The sequence below is a fragment of the Aulonocara sp. 'chitande type north' Nkhata Bay genome, linkage group LG18, assembly GCF_057382095.1.
Source record: "Aulonocara sp. 'chitande type north' Nkhata Bay isolate Kocher_YH1m ecotype deep benthic linkage group LG18, A_spYH_male_GT1.1, whole genome shotgun sequence".
NCBI lineage: Eukaryota > Metazoa > Chordata > Actinopteri > Cichliformes > Cichlidae > Aulonocara > Aulonocara sp. 'chitande type north' Nkhata Bay.
Window position 1 is genome coordinate 27,016,882 of NC_141361.1, and position 14,599 is coordinate 27,031,480.

General features: G+C 41.5%; 3 protein-coding genes across 3 annotated transcripts; 1 reads left to right on the forward strand and 2 right to left on the reverse strand.

Moving 5' to 3' along the window:
- Positions 1-1,773: 1,773 nt before the first annotated feature.
- On the forward strand, positions 1,774-2,417 carry LOC147308789 (relaxin-3-like). The gene is made up of 2 exons (XM_086271146.1): positions 1,774-2,077; positions 2,170-2,417. The coding sequence occupies exons 1-2, from the start codon at positions 1,819-1,821 to the stop codon at positions 2,304-2,306; spliced, it is 396 nt and encodes a 131-aa protein (XP_086127272.1). The 5' UTR covers positions 1,774-1,818; the 3' UTR covers positions 2,307-2,417.
- A 33-nt stretch (positions 2,418-2,450) lies between these two features.
- dynlt5 (dynein light chain Tctex-type family member 5) lies at positions 2,451-3,931 on the reverse strand. The gene is made up of 5 exons (XM_086271144.1): positions 3,802-3,931; positions 3,519-3,667; positions 3,247-3,338; positions 2,811-2,935; positions 2,451-2,735 (listed from the first exon to the last, which is right to left on the reverse strand). Exons 2-5 carry the CDS (start codon positions 3,611-3,613, stop codon positions 2,532-2,534), a joined length of 516 nt encoding a protein of 171 aa, XP_086127270.1. The 5' UTR covers positions 3,614-3,667; positions 3,802-3,931; the 3' UTR covers positions 2,451-2,531.
- Positions 3,932-4,970: 1,039 nt separating this feature from the next.
- Positions 4,971-14,285, reverse strand: LOC147308791 (SH3-containing GRB2-like protein 3-interacting protein 1). Its single transcript, XM_086271143.1, has 17 exons — positions 14,170-14,285; positions 13,375-13,393; positions 12,926-12,989; positions 12,720-12,790; positions 12,554-12,628; positions 12,397-12,465; positions 11,568-12,314; positions 10,797-10,918; positions 10,529-10,679; positions 10,323-10,379; positions 9,923-10,034; positions 9,540-9,695; positions 9,280-9,412; positions 8,985-9,187; positions 8,615-8,679; positions 8,324-8,488; positions 4,971-8,212 (listed from the first exon to the last, which is right to left on the reverse strand). The coding sequence occupies exons 2-17, from the start codon at positions 13,391-13,393 to the stop codon at positions 8,190-8,192; spliced, it is 2,232 nt and encodes a 743-aa protein (XP_086127269.1). The 5' UTR covers positions 14,170-14,285; the 3' UTR covers positions 4,971-8,189.
- Between the last annotated feature and the right edge of the window lie 314 nt (positions 14,286-14,599).

The following is a 14,599-nucleotide window of genomic DNA, read 5'->3' on the forward strand; positions in this document are numbered from 1 at the left end:
GAATGTAACTTATTGAAGTAGTCTTCAGGAATACTTCTCCAGGCTTCTTGAGGAACATTCAAAGCTGTTCTTTGGATGTTGGTTGCCTTTTGTTCTGTTCTCTGTCAAGATGATCCCACACTGCTTCAGTAATGTTGAGGTCTGGGACCATGGGAGGCCATTCGATGACTGACTGACTGATAACTTTTGTACTGTGTTTTTTTTTTTTCTATTTAGGTATGCTTTTACTGAATTGGCAGTGAGTTTGGAATCAACATGAATCAAATGCTGTCCATATGCTCTTGCATGTTGGTACAAAATCAGATGGCACTTTTTTTTTCATAATTACATCAATTTTGACACCAATGGTTGAATTTCAGCCCCAATTCATGACAGTGCCCCCACTCTGCTTTACAGATGGCTGTGACACTCACTGTTGCACCTGTCCCCTGACTTTCTCTGTATATACTGACATTGATTTGAACTGTAAAATTCAAATTTGAATTCATCACTCTATCAGACCTGTAGTCACTGATTTTCAGTCCAGTTATTGTGTGATCTGGCATACCTCAGCCCTTTCTCCTTGATTCCTTTCCTTAAGAATGGCTTCTTGGCAGCCACCCTTCCACTGAGACCATTTCAGATGAGGCTTCAGTGAACAGTAGGTGGATCAACTGTAGTGCCAGATATATCTCTAGGATCCTGTGTGAAGTCTTTGCTGGATTTTTTCCTATTTCTTAAGGACATGACTTTCAGATACCGTTCATTTGCTGGAGACACTTTTTCAGGCCGGATTCTTCTTTTGTCCTCCACTTGTCCAGTTTCCACAAAAACTTAAGGACACACAACACACTATGAAGAGATATGCAAAGTTTGCATTTAATAGTTCTTTAGTAAACACCTTGCTGGTGGAAAAATACAACTTTATGTCTGCCAAAGTATGTTATCTTTTTTATTTTCTGTTGATTCAGCTAAGGAAATAGGGACAGTTTTTTGCAAAATGCTGCTAGTAACAAACTGCATATAGACACAGTACATATGTACCACTGGAATTCAGTCTTGTTATATTAATTTGCTAAATCAGATAATTATTACAAGGTGTATGTGAAATCTGTTTAACTTTTTCTTTTGTGGGTTCTTCTCTGAAGACACAAGAGAAATTACTATGCAAACAAGAAACCCACTTATATTTATAGAAAGAAATCCCCTGTATTTTAAAAAGAAATACCTGTGTCCGCTACAGTAATATTAAAATAACATTTGTGAATGTGTCACAGTTTACAGGAGTGCTGTATGTGTAAACTCCCCATAAAACCCTGAGAAACATAGCAGATGTTATGAATAACCTTAAATGTCATAAAGAACAAACGAATTTTACACTTTTTCCAACTGAACCAGGCTATAAAACATCGATTTATAACACAACCCCTCCACTGTTGACATATAAAGACGGGCAAGCAATGACAACTCTAACCCAGAACATAGGTTCGATTTAACAAGTGTACCGGTAATAGCAACTGTCTTTCCGTGGAATCACTGATTTATGCCAGTGATAGCGGCCGTGTGTGCTTCTTCGTTGCTATGCAGAGAGCAATCACCTCTTTATCTCGTAGGGCGCATATCTCAAGAGATCCATTATGAAATACTTTGCTGAATCCACGGCAATAAAAACCCTGCAGTTCGTACATAAAAGAGCAATTCTTTCCCTTTAACATTTACCAAAATGCAGTCAATCAGCGATCTTTGCAGTGACTTAGATTCCCACACATATCCCAAATTGGCAGATTTACATCCGCTGTTAAAAAGCACACGATGATCACCAATGATAATGCATAGATAATGCATTTACTCAGGAAACACCTGAGGAAGGCTGTGCGATATAAGACCCGATCGGGACGTGTCCTGAGAAACATCAACATGAGATCCCTACCGTTGGTCATCGTGCTGCTGTGCATGTTGAGTGCGGCGCAGGTTCAGACACAGGAGAGCGCCAACACACTGAAGCTGTGCGGTCGAGCTTTTCTAAGGGCAGTGGTGTTCAACTGCGGAGGATCCAGGTGGAGAAGATTTATGGGAGAAGAGGATACTTTCCCAGAAGGTCAGTATGGACTCACCTCTATTTTCCTTTTTAAATTTATCTAACCTAAATTAGAGACTTCTAGTAAACAAATATTTTTACCTCTTTGGCAGTCAACAGAGAGGCAAACCTCCTAAAGTGGATAGATGTGTCAGTAATGGAACGTCAATTGCGGGACCAAAACGCGGCCTTGATGAGAACGTGCTGCCAACAGGGTTGTCAAAAAAGCGACCTGTCCATGCTCTGCTAGAGCAGAGGAACATCTCAAGGAAGTTCTCAGTCTGTCACAGTTACTCCTAATTTGGCATAATCTCTGTTGTACAGAACACTGTAAGGATGACATCATTTCTGAGTGCAAAAATGTAAAAAAATAAATAAAATGTAAAAAAAAAAAAAAGCACACTGTGAGGTTTGGTTAAGATTTGTTTTAAATTTCTTTACAACTACTCAAAAACAGAGCACAGAAAGAGAGAATTCACTCAAAGTAAACAGCATAAACACTCGCCACGCCAAACAGAGAACTGTTCTTGAAGAAGTGCGAGGCGAAAGTGTCATTAGACGTGTCCCAGAGACAGCGGCTGCTGATCTGCATGCATTGCCCGGTGAGCTGGCCGATGTGGACCAGGATGACAATTTTGTATCTGGGGATCATTAGTTCCTTCACGCGGGCTCTTATTACCTGGAAGAAGAGTCAGTCTGAATAATGGAGAAATTTAAACATGTTTAGAAAGAGTTGCATCTATTCTTCATTTACCTCGCACAATGTTTTGGTCATTTTTTGAGACCACTCTACTTCATATTTCTCCTCTTGGAGGTAACTGGTAAGGACGTCTTTAAGTATGTCTGTGGCCGCGTTGGCAGGGAAGCGTTTGTAAGGTCCTGTGGTGCGAAAAAAGCCAGAAAACATTTATTACTAACAAAAATCCCATTTTATATTTGTCTAGTAGTTTTGATGGTGGGGTAAAAACATGATGGATGCATGTGAACAGAAGAAAAATTCATATTTTTGTCCATCTCAATTTATATCCTACACAAAACAGTAGGCCACTCTTTACCACCGTGAGGCTGAATTTTTACTTTTCTGCTTAAAATGATCAAACAAAATATATTCAGTTTATTTGTCAGTTCTGTGATGCCTAGAACCTATAACTCAGCCCCAGTTTTGTAGGCAATTAAAAAGGCTAACTCACCCATCTGGTAGGTGTTCTCCATTGTTGGAGCAAGGCGAGCATTGTCATCATGGTGGCCCAGTTCATCAATGTATGACACAGTGCTTATAGAGCTGAAAGACATAATCATGCTGAAGAGAATACCAGGACAGATGCCATGTGGACTGACCAGCAGTTTCACAACCAAACATGCTGCACTGGGAATGCTGTTTTGAAAATCATTCATAACCTACCAGGAAGCTAAAAAGCTAAAAGATGGACACTGGCCCATATTATCTTAATAGTCTACTCACTCCTTAGTCCTGCCAGTTGTGTCTTTGCCTCTCCCGTTAGAAGGCACCTTGACTACCCTCTTCTCTTTCCTTTGCTGTTTTTCTTTATCGGACATCCCCACTTCTCCTTATTTTTGGGTTCTGAATGACCTGAATGTCGCACGTAGACCCTAACAAAGTACAAAACAATACGCTCATAAATGTGTCATTTGCGTTCAGAGTCACTAGACCGAGTTTGAAAAGTAGAGTTTTTAATTACAAAATCGATTACAGATGATAAAATTAGAATACTGAGCCAAATTACCAGTTTACCAGCCTTGAACTAAGCCGAACCAGTCGTCTGGTATGGCTTGGTGTTGTTATGGAAACGGTCCATTAAGCTGTGGGAGGGGTTTCCGGTGAAGTGCTTGTTAAAGTCTCGCGAGGTGAACGACCGAGACAAGCTTGGAAACGAGAGGCTGAGTTAATTACATTTTACAGTAGATATAATTTTAAGGCTCACCTTACCTTACGTTAAAGGCAAAGTTGTGTACCCTTTTCATCTCCCATCTTCTTCCCTTTTTAACGTTGTGTTGTGGTAAACTATTTCCTGTAAAGCACTTTAGGCTCATGTCAGTAAAAAGTACCATTTCTGAATATTTCTTGCTTGATACCCCACATTTTATTAAAGGAGGCCAATAATTATAATAACAGTTACAGAGGTGGCAACAATATACCTTTTTCACAAACGTTATACGGACATGAAAAAGATAAACACAGGAGCTACAAATAATCTAATAATATCATATAACACAATAAAAAAATATATAATATTCATGCTCTGGCCAGTTTATGCACAGATCCTTAATTTATGTGATTAGCAACACCTGTGTTTTACGGCAAATAGCTGCTGTGGAAAAATTATATCCTTGAATGCATCCTTAAAAGAAACATATGTGGGGGAAAACACTCTTCTAAGATAGGATAAGAGTGTATTAAATACATTTTTAAAAAGAATATGGAATAGATGAAAGAAATATTAAAAGATAATTAAATCAAATTAAGATAACTATTAAATTAAAAGATAATGATTTGTAAATAACTGGATATGAGTAAATTAAGCTTTTTATCTATATCTATGTATATTCTTATAATACAGTTTATTTTTAACTAACTAGGCAGCTCATTCTCTTTTTCATCCTTCATCCTGCTTCATAAACTGTCGTCATGTGCAGGAATAAGACCATGACGGGGTAAAAAAATTCCCATAATCCCACTAAGGACTGTTTTTGTAGTTGCTTGGGAGTGTTTATTTATATAACATGATGACTGATGATGATGGTTTTCAGCCTATTTGACCTCACTATTAAGTTATGACAGACAATAATTTACAGTGTCGCTGAAGCGCCAGGTTGTACATTTAATGTTACGGGTTATGTGCCTGTAGGTGTTATATTTTTACATCTTTGAACAAATGAGAAGGAGATAAATGACTCTTATTTCCTCTTCTTTATTACCAAGTAAAACAGGTATTACATTATAATGACTTTTTTTTTCATATATTTTCTCTCAAAATCTTTGGATGGGAAATTTACATGAAATGTTTGCATATTCTGATCCTAATGCAGTGAAAGAATACATACAGCCAAAAAAGTTGTAGAAAAAATAAACTTACAGAAAACCTCTGGTTTTGGAATATTAGTGTACACTCAAAAATAAGGCAAAGAAAAATATAAGCATATTCAACAGAAGAAAAACAAAAGTCGTTCTTACTCAACCAAAAAAAAGCCATGTTTCTTTTTCTAAGGAACTGAATTTCGCCCGAGTCCAAAGTGTGAGTCAACACATGGAAACGCTCTGTAAAAAAGTGAAACACACACATGTGACATGAAGCAACAATTTGTTTCATGAAGAAAATTGAAGGTGTGCTTTTGTGTGCAAGTCAAACACAGGAGGATGTCAAACACCTATATCGGATGCATGGGATGGGTACGTCATTGAACGCATGCCAGATTTGATTGACAATGAGTTTCTGAAGGTGCATCACCAGCAAAATAGAGAATGGAGGCGCAAGTGAAGGCAAAGGAGTCTCTTCTCAAAGCACACTGATACAACAACACACACATCATGACCTCACTGAAATGGATAAAGTGGTATTGCATTGATAAGACCGGCGATGGACAGGTGCAGATTTCATGCGCCACTGTTTGGAGTTATTCATCAACACCTTTTCTTTCTTTTTTTTCTCTTTGTTTTTTTGTTACAAGAAACCTACGTTAGATGAAGAGAGTGTTGTGTGTCGTTACGCAGAACCAAATGCATTATGAGCGCTGACATCAAGAAACCAAGAGACGATCACAGACACGTCCATATGCTCAGAGAAATATTTGAAACATAGCTTTTTATGTACACTTTTTACACTTAATTAAATATTGCTATTAGAAAATGATAAAACATTTATTCGACATGGTGGGAAAAGGGAGAAAATAAAGCAGGGAAATAAATAGTGCTGTCTTTTTGATAGACACTTCTTTTCATTGCTCTGTGATGTCCTCCATCAAAGATTATTGTCAGAGTTTATAAGCAGCATCAAAGGCAACTCCTACAATCCATAGCCCTGGTCCCTTTAGATTTCTCTGGAAACTTAAAGGTCCTTTTCCTCAGTGTATGGCACTCTTGCATCTCTAGACTTCCTAATATAATTTCTGGATAAATTACCCAAGCTGTCCCAGTGAAAGTAGCAGCTTCACACATAAGCGTCAGCTCAGTATAATGCAATTCTACCCACAAAACACCACCACAAACTCCACCTGTGTCCTGTAATGTGAGACCTTTGATGTATCTCAACATTGCACTTGCCCTTTAGTGGTAATTCGATGCGTTTGTTGTGCACCAGGTCACACTGCTCTAACTCTCTGCCAACACGACTCGTTAATGGTAAAAATGCTTCCAGTAGTAGTGTTTAAAGGCTGTGTGTGTGAAAGTATGGCGTTATGTATGCGCTTCAGCCCTGAGCACAGTCTTTCCAGCACATCAAGTGTGGTTTGTAAAGAAACTCTTTTGCACTCAACAAACTGAGGCCTGATGTTTGACTTTGAAATGACCAAAACTGCAGTTCCTTTAACGTCCACTCGAGGCTGCCTCCAAAAATGAGTCAATCCCCATAAACTAGGAGGTGGGGAAAAAAACCGACACTGCATATTATTGCAGTATTTTATCAATACGTAAACACCAAATATCGATATTTTACGAAATGAATGAAAATACTCTGAATACTACGAACAAAAGCGCTCAGCTCAACCACCATCATCCTGAGATAACGTTAGTTAGTAAACTCACATCGGCTCAAATGTGAATTTGTCTGTGAAGACATCAACAGATATGTGACTTTCACCCAACCGTCTGGTGATTTCCACCTTTAACATTTACAGTTTAGTAAAAAAAACTTTTCATTTCCAATGACAGTGGTGTCCTCAGTGGACTAACTATGCCACTCGTTTTCTGCAAGGCACCACCTCAGTTAATAGGAACTGGACCCGTCGTGCATGTGGGTGTCTTTTTGATCATTCTCTGAGCCATCTGCCAAATCTCCTGCCGTGTTGCACATCATGTCCTAGAAGTCTCTGCTCTATATTACTTGAGTGAACCTACAGCGAACTTAGCCCGCAACCCTGTCATACAAATATGGCCACAAATATAGCTCCAATAATCCAAAACACTCACGATGACTATAAATCAAAATGTAACTTTGCTAACCAAGTCTAAATGGTTCATTCAGTCTAAGGAAGCAAAATAGCATTAAGTTTGGATCTTGGTTACCGTGGGCTTATGATGATTAAATGGATCAAGCATACAAATCATAGAGCAAACAGTTTTATTTGCTCTAATTATTATTGTGACAAGTTTCCCTACAAAATCAATTTGATCATGACCCATGATCAAATTGTTCCCTAAAGTTCCCAGGACTGAGGCGCAAACATAATTCCATGTCAAGAGCACCTTAGGATTCATAGTGCTGATGTTCTTCCAGTGCTGCAGGTCATTTTAAACTGTCACCTTTAATCATAAGACAGATAAAAGGGATATGACGGTGTCAAAGCTGTCCACACAGAGGAATACATTCTGCTTGGACAACAATCACGACAGTCACACATGTTGAAAATAAACAAAAAACATCTGATTTAAAGGTGGCAGTGCAAATCAGACAGTACCATGTGACTATAACTAATTGGAATACATCTGCAAAGCAAACTTATGTTAAAACGTTTTCCATCTTTTCCACCTCGTTTAAGATTGTTTTGTCATACAAATTATTCACATCATCTTTAAGAGTGCATTCGAAGTGATAACCCGTGAAACAAGAGGAAAATAGAACAAATAAAGCTGGATCACTGTATGAAATCCACAATTATTTTTAAGTTAACAAGAACATAGACTTGGGGTTTCCCTAAACGTTACTCTATATAAGCTCATAAGTGTTCCAAGTGCACAAAACTAATGACTTGTATTTACTTGCATAAACTCAGCAGCAGTCAGTTGACCGAGAATGTCACATTTCACCTCTGTGTTGTTATCTGTTACTCTAATGAACTCCAGCCATTAAATCTAATGGCTCCTAAAGATAAATTTTCAAATGCACTAAACATGGGATGATCCATAGTCTTCACAGTCAAAAGCCATTGATTTTCTTGGTTCTGTTCGCAAACAGGTCCGCTAATTATCTGCCAAATATTTCCCTGTGAAACACAATAAGACATGTCAGATAGTTGGGAAGTGTCCGTGTGCATTTATATTAACAAACCACAGACTGAAGACAGTCAGCCACTGTTTCTGATGCTTAAACTGACCTGCAGCAAATCTCTTCTTGACCAATGATAGCCGGTAGCCAGTCCCGACCAGCTGGATGTCACAGCCTGACAGAGTGCTTCCTTCGCTTGTGAACTGGACTGTCAGCTGGGAGGGTTTACAGGGACCCTCGATCATCTGGAACCGGCCCAGGAGAGCCCCTACTCCTGCCAGACATGTGATATTTGTGTAACGGGACCAAAAGATTTTACTTTTAAAATCCAAAGAAGAAGAAGATGAAGTAGAAATTAAAAATGTTAAATATTATGAACATGGCAAAAATGAATACTTGCCTCCATTCTCAGACCTGTGAGACAGGCTTGGGATTTTCCACTGTATTGTCTGCTGCTCCGGATTCCTATATGAGGAAAGAAATTCCATGTTACATGTTACTCTCTCACATGTACTCTAAAGAGCAGATATAATAATACGATGAATACAGTGCATATCAATAATACACAGGCAACTGTGCCAATATTTATACACACTTATATAAATACAGAGTATGAAAATAATATAGCCTAGTTTCTACAAATAGATGGTAAAAGGTAGACGGTTGATGCACTAACATACACGTCAGTTTGCTCAGTTTACAATACTATCTCGGCCTTAGCCTCTCAATACGACCACATACTAAGAGTCCTTGTCACCAGGAATCCTCACCAGGTGGCAGGTGGGATCATGGCCTGTAGTTTGGCAATGCCTCCATCAACAGGAACCAGGAAGTTGATGTCGTGAAGCGGCACCGGGGCAGCCAGAGCCTCCGTGTTGTATTTGTAGTCTATTCTAAGGTCTATGTTGGTGCCATCGCCACGCCAGCTCACTGCCAGGTTCAAAGGAGTGGACTGGATCCCGTCTGCTGAGACCTAAATGGCAAAGACAAAGAAGACAGTGAGATAACTGGATAGATAGAAAAAATATAAAAACACATCCGTGAATATTAACGGATATTATATACCTGATACTTGATCATATCCACATTGTAGTATGTCGCCTGAGGCTTCTGTTCAGCCACTTTCTTTAGATGGCTAATCAAGTTTGGCATATTTACCCAGAACTCCTTTCTGTCTACACTGTCTGTAGTGGAATCACTAAGGGATGAGAGGAACATCTTTGATTCAGCCAGCATGAAGTAACACTATGAATCTCTTTTGTTTGGACTGTAAAAATGGGCAACTGTCCGCTCCAGTATATGTTTGTCTGTAATCTTCATCTTACCAGCACAGCAGCTGTGGATTAGGGAGGACCTGCTCCAGTCGGTTGTAGTTGCTGATGCTAAAAGTGAGGATAGGTTGAGCTGGGTGGCTCGCAAAGTGCCTGGTTATGCCAGCGGGGAAGGACAGCACCATCTCCCCTGTGATCTTCACAACACATCTGAGGCAGAGAGAGGACTCAAACTAAACAAAATATAAAGCTCACAGATCCCTCTCAGTATAAAAACCCTGAATACAAAGAACTGTGTACCTAATTAGGCTTAAAACAACCTAGCCCAGTCTGCCTTAGAAACATTCCCCTGTCTGCAATTATTAGCAGTGCAGTGTTTCAGTTTTAGCATAAATCCATGCTGACATGATGTCAGTGCATTTTTAATGTAAGCCTACTTGCTGGGGTCAGCGCCTTTAAAGTAGGCATTGATGGTTTCTGTGAAGGCAGCTGCCACTGGCAGAGTGTCTTGGGGTCCCATGGTGAGTGGACTGGGACCTCTGGAGCACCCTAAAACACACATAAACACAAGTGACACTGCTATAACATCTCCTTATAAAACCGTAGTTGGGTTATATCTTACTTGCCTGAAAGTAGGTTTCACACACAGAGGACAGAATAGTTCAAAAACAATTAAAGCAAAACCAAAGCCTCGATCATGGATCTGGATTCTAAGTAAGTGAGCAGGAGATGGGGATGGGTGGCAGCACTCTTGTGGACACAGCCAGTAAAGAAACGGGGCAGGTGCGTACAGTGCATGCACTGGTGTCACTAAAGCAGCACTATAGCTCAACTCACCTTCAAAAGCTAAATAAAACCTGCCGTGGTCAAACCATACCAGAGGCTGCGAGGCCTCTGAGTGAGCAGAGACATCAGGAAGAGAGAATCATGGAGAGGGACAAGACTGTGAGGCAAGGACACGATGAGTGACAGACAACATGTGGACTGAGATGCGCAGCTAAGCCGCAGAGACGAGCATGACAGCCATCTTGCTGGTAGCATACCTGTGGTGGACAAGTTGAGGTCCCTTCCTAAAGTTGGGGTGGACGCTGCACTCTGTGAGGTAATGGAGGAGATTGATGAAGAGCTCTCTGCCCGGGCCAGGGGGGCAAAAGGCGGGGGGCTGCTTGAAACTGGCGGACTGAATGGCCGGGTCTGGAGATGTAACACAAGTTATTTTGTTCAGAATGAAAAAACACAGTCTCAGGAACAAAAGATAAATGAGGGGGGGAGAGAGCGGGTAAAAGAAAAGAAAGGGCTTTTCCCACATACCAGGTCTGTGATCGGTTTCCCCGGGGGCAGCTTTGGTCGGGAGGACGGACGAGGAGGAGGAGGCGGAGGGACTGGGCTGCCTCGAGACTGAGGTGTGGTAGGACGAGCTGGAGATGAGGGGCCTGTGGCACATACCAGTGTCTGTGGTTAGCACAGCCTTCAGTTCACAGTGACGGAGATTTTTATTGCCGCACTTCCCTTCTATCAGCTGTGTTTGGAGAGAAACTGTTGTGCGAGACTCTGGTTGGTTCTGGCATGAAATAAAATTGCTGTTGAGATTTTTGTAGGTGTTCTTCTGATTCACGTGAAAAAAAAAATCTGTAGGAAGACGTTACCGCTTGATCTCTGTGCTGATAGAAAGCATCCTGTAATTTTCATACTGGTCTGATGTGGGATGCTTGTTCTCGGTATTCACCAATTGAATGATGGTATATGTTAAACAAGACCATTTAAGCATTTTCAGCAGTCCCCCTTTAAAATATCAACATTACATTTCCTTATATTTCTGGAAAGATAAGACCTGTTATGCACTACAAACAAAACGCTGTCATTTCAGAATCACAACACTAGATGTCACTAAAGTTTGACCTGCTCATCTCTGTGATTTTTATTTTTGTGGCTGTGCTGGTGGCCTCGTCATTCTCACTTTTTTCAAAGCAAACAAAATTAAAGGACACTGCAGAATTTAAATAAAAAACATTAATCGTGCTTGGTGTAAATGAATCTCGAAGAGGCCACTGTGCGTGTTTGCAGCAACACAAGAGTACTCACTGCTGCCTGAGTAGGGTCCCGGGGAAGACATGATAGACCTGTAGGTAGTTGGAGGAAGAGGAGGTGGCGTGCCCCTGAAGCTTGGCGTCAGCTCTCTGGGGGAACCCACAAAGTCTGGTACATCTTCTCTCAGGTTTACACCTTCTGGAGTCCTCTTACCCCCTAAACCCCCAAGGACCAGTGGAGACGTGACTCCAGCACGAGGGGATCTACGCTCCGCTGGCAGAGGAGGCACAGGGCTGATGGGGGCAGGGGAGGAAGAGTACTCTGCAAACTGCAGCATCTCCTCATCAATAGCATCCTCTTCAGGGCACCCAGGAGGGGAATTAGAGGGGGAGAATTCTGGGGGCAGAGGAGGGGCTGGTTCATCTGGCGGAGGAGGTCCGAGTAGAATGGAGGGAGGCGAGTCTGGCGGAGTGAAACGAGGAGGAGACCCAGGGGAAAACGGCGGAGGTGAAGGTGGGGGTTCGTTTGGAGGTGGTCCAGGCGAGAGGCAGGGGGTGGAAGGGGTGGATGAAGGTGTGTCTGGCGGAGGAGAGTCGGGTGGCGGAGGTGGAGCCGGTTCATCGGGCGGTGGGGGCCTGTCATCAGTGAAAGTAACCCATCTGGGAGACATGGTGTCCTCACTCATGGGTCCAAAGACATCGTCTAGGTCGGGGGCAGGGGAGCCTCGGTAAGAGGCTGGGGAGAGGACATTCAGGTAGATTGGTGCCGAACTGCGAGCCGCCCTCCCATTGGGTAGATCGGCTGTAAAGAGTATATTGGAGAAGTGAGATCACAGCTGACTGATCTAACTATATTCTTGACTGATGTTTGAAAATAAATTTACCAGCAGATTCTGAAGGATAGCCGTAGTGACTTCTCGATGGAATGTTTTTTGGAGGGAGTGGAGGCGGAGCTGCGACAGGTGCAACAATTCAAGGTCAGCACAACTTCTTTAGAAACACGAATTACAACAGAGATAAAGTTCACTCATGTTTGCTCACCCCCTGTTGGAAAACTTCTGCTCAGCTGTGATTCTGATCGGGGTCTAGAATCTCCCCACGCATCCGAAGGTACCACTGTCATTGGATAAAGGGGGGAACAGTGTCACCTTTGTAAAGGGAGTTTATTCATTTGGGTAAAGTTATGTCTGATCAATGGAGGACTGACCGTCATATCTGGCATATTTTCTCTCTAAAGGCAGCTCAAAGAAGGCAGGAGTGTTCTGTGACAGCCTGTCACTGCAAAAAAACACATGCAACAAGTAAAAAAATAGCACACATAGCTGCTCAAGGGACATCTGAAGCAGAGCAATAGCATACCATCTTAATGAAAGAAGCGTTTAATTTGCCAACATTGCTAAAAGGATGACAGACCTTTGCGTCTCTGGGGCAGGACTCGGTATCGGGGTTGAGCGTCTGGGTCTAGCGATCTCCTCACCTATAAGAAAAATAACAAACGCTCAGCTCCTGCTCTGCTGAGACTACTGTTATGTTGTTCTGGTTAGGAGTGGAGAAGTCCCATCCACCAACTGTTTAAACCTTTTGTTCACAAGTGGCAGCCAATCAGAAGAAAGTTGGTTTAAAGGAAGAGATGCTTAAAAGGCTTGTTTCAGACATAGAATTTAAAAAATGACTACACAGAGGCTTAGAATAAGTTAAATAACGATTATTTTGAACCCTGAGTCATGCAAAGCTCCTCAAATAGCTGGGTACGAGCATAATATATCCTCTTTAATATGCGTGCAGTAGCAATGTGGTTATGAGCACAAGTACAGGAATACGGGAGGAATTTTAAAAAGTGATTTTTAGAGATGTGTACTTACAGGACAAGTTCCTTTTCATCTGCCCGTGCAAAAAAAGAAAAGAAAAAAAAAGAAATCCAAACAAAAGAAAAAGTAAGGCTACAGATCATATTATACACCGTATACAAATACACATGATCTTCAGTCCTTTAAGATGTTCTTCTTTCTTATTATATCAAAACACAGTACGATTATAGGAAATCTAATTTGTGTATTACTCCTCTGGCTTAAGTGCTCTTCATCAGTCTTGATAGTTTTGGTGTGACTTGAACAGAATTGGAGACATCAGCTTGAGAAGTCTGTGCTTTGTCTAGTGCTGCCAAATCATAACTACCAACTCCATTCGAAAAATAAAAAGCATCTGAAAAGCAGAAATGCCTCCTTCCAGAAATGATCATCAGAAAAATATACATACTTTCTTGTGAGTCTTTTCGTGAATGAAGCACACATGCTAACTGTGTCAGTCAGCAGAGGGAAGTATGCATCTACCCGTGATGGGAGGCTCATGCTGACATGACAGCATGACAAGGTGTAAACATTAATGGCGTACCCCTTCTGCAGAGCTGTGGTACATTTTTTGGAGCTTTGAGAGGCAAAAGTCAAGTGTCACGTATTCATGAGAAGGCGGAAATTTCTCCCGTCGGTATCTCTGGTGGACAAGGCAACTCGCTAACTAAACAACGGATGAACAGCACTACAGCCTGAGGTAAAAATGTTTCTCTTTATTTTCTGCATTGTACAGAGTAAGGCAGCGGAGATCAGAAAGCTGCATTTGGGGCTATCAGTGGTAAAACAGCCAGCAGAGGGAAAACTTACCGGACTGTGTCTCTGAGACCAGCAAAAAGGAAGAGAGAACAGACCTGGGTCAGAGAGTGAGTGACAAATCAGTCAAATGGACACTAACTACAACTACACACACCGCATCTCTTTACTTTAACCGCAAAGCCTCAATAATGCAGCATGAGCCGTAACTCCCTGGAGATTATGCGGACAATACGAGCATCACCTACAATCAGCACGCACACAGCCTCACACCGAAGACAGCAGGGTCTCTAGATCAACGGGTTTGGAACTGTATGTGTGTTAGGTTTGCTTTGCATTATGTAACGCACACGCTTTGCCACAAAGGTTTAAATAAAGCTGTCGCTGAGCAGGAAAAAACTGAAGGAACAGAAGCAAGAAGAAAAAGAAAGTTGTGATTTTTGTGAGGCAGTGAGGTTGGGAAAGAAAGTGCATCCAGGAAAAA

What these genes read in the sequence shown, in the direction of transcription:
- dynlt5 (XM_086271144.1), bottom strand. Translation starts at nt 3,613, where the DNA reads ATGTCCGATAAAGAAAAACAGCAAAGGAAAGAGAAGAGGGTAGTCAAG. An exon ending in ACAACTGGCAGGACTAAGGA is followed by an intron (nt 3,339 to 3,518) that starts GTGAGTAGACTA and finishes TATGTCTTTCAG; the next exon opens with CTCTATAAGCACTGTGTCAT. An exon ending in TGACCAAAACATTGTGCGAG is followed by an intron (nt 2,736 to 2,810) that starts GTAAATGAAGAA and finishes CTCTTCTTCCAG; the next exon opens with GTAATAAGAGCCCGCGTGAA.
- LOC147308791 (XM_086271143.1), bottom strand. An exon ending in CAGAAGTTTTCCAACAGGGG is followed by an intron (nt 12,466 to 12,553) that starts GTGAGCAAACAT and finishes CACCTGTCGCAG; the next exon opens with CTCCGCCTCCACTCCCTCCA. An exon ending in AATCCACAGCTGCTGTGCTG is followed by an intron (nt 9,413 to 9,539) that starts GTAAGATGAAGA and finishes CTCATCCCTTAG; the next exon opens with TGATTCCACTACAGACAGTG.
- LOC147308789 (XM_086271146.1), top strand. Translation starts at nt 1,819, where the DNA reads ATGCATTTACTCAGGAAACACCTGAGGAAGGCTGTGCGATATAAGACC. An exon ending in AGAGGATACTTTCCCAGAAG is followed by an intron (nt 2,078 to 2,169) that starts GTCAGTATGGAC and finishes CCTCTTTGGCAG; the next exon opens with TCAACAGAGAGGCAAACCTC.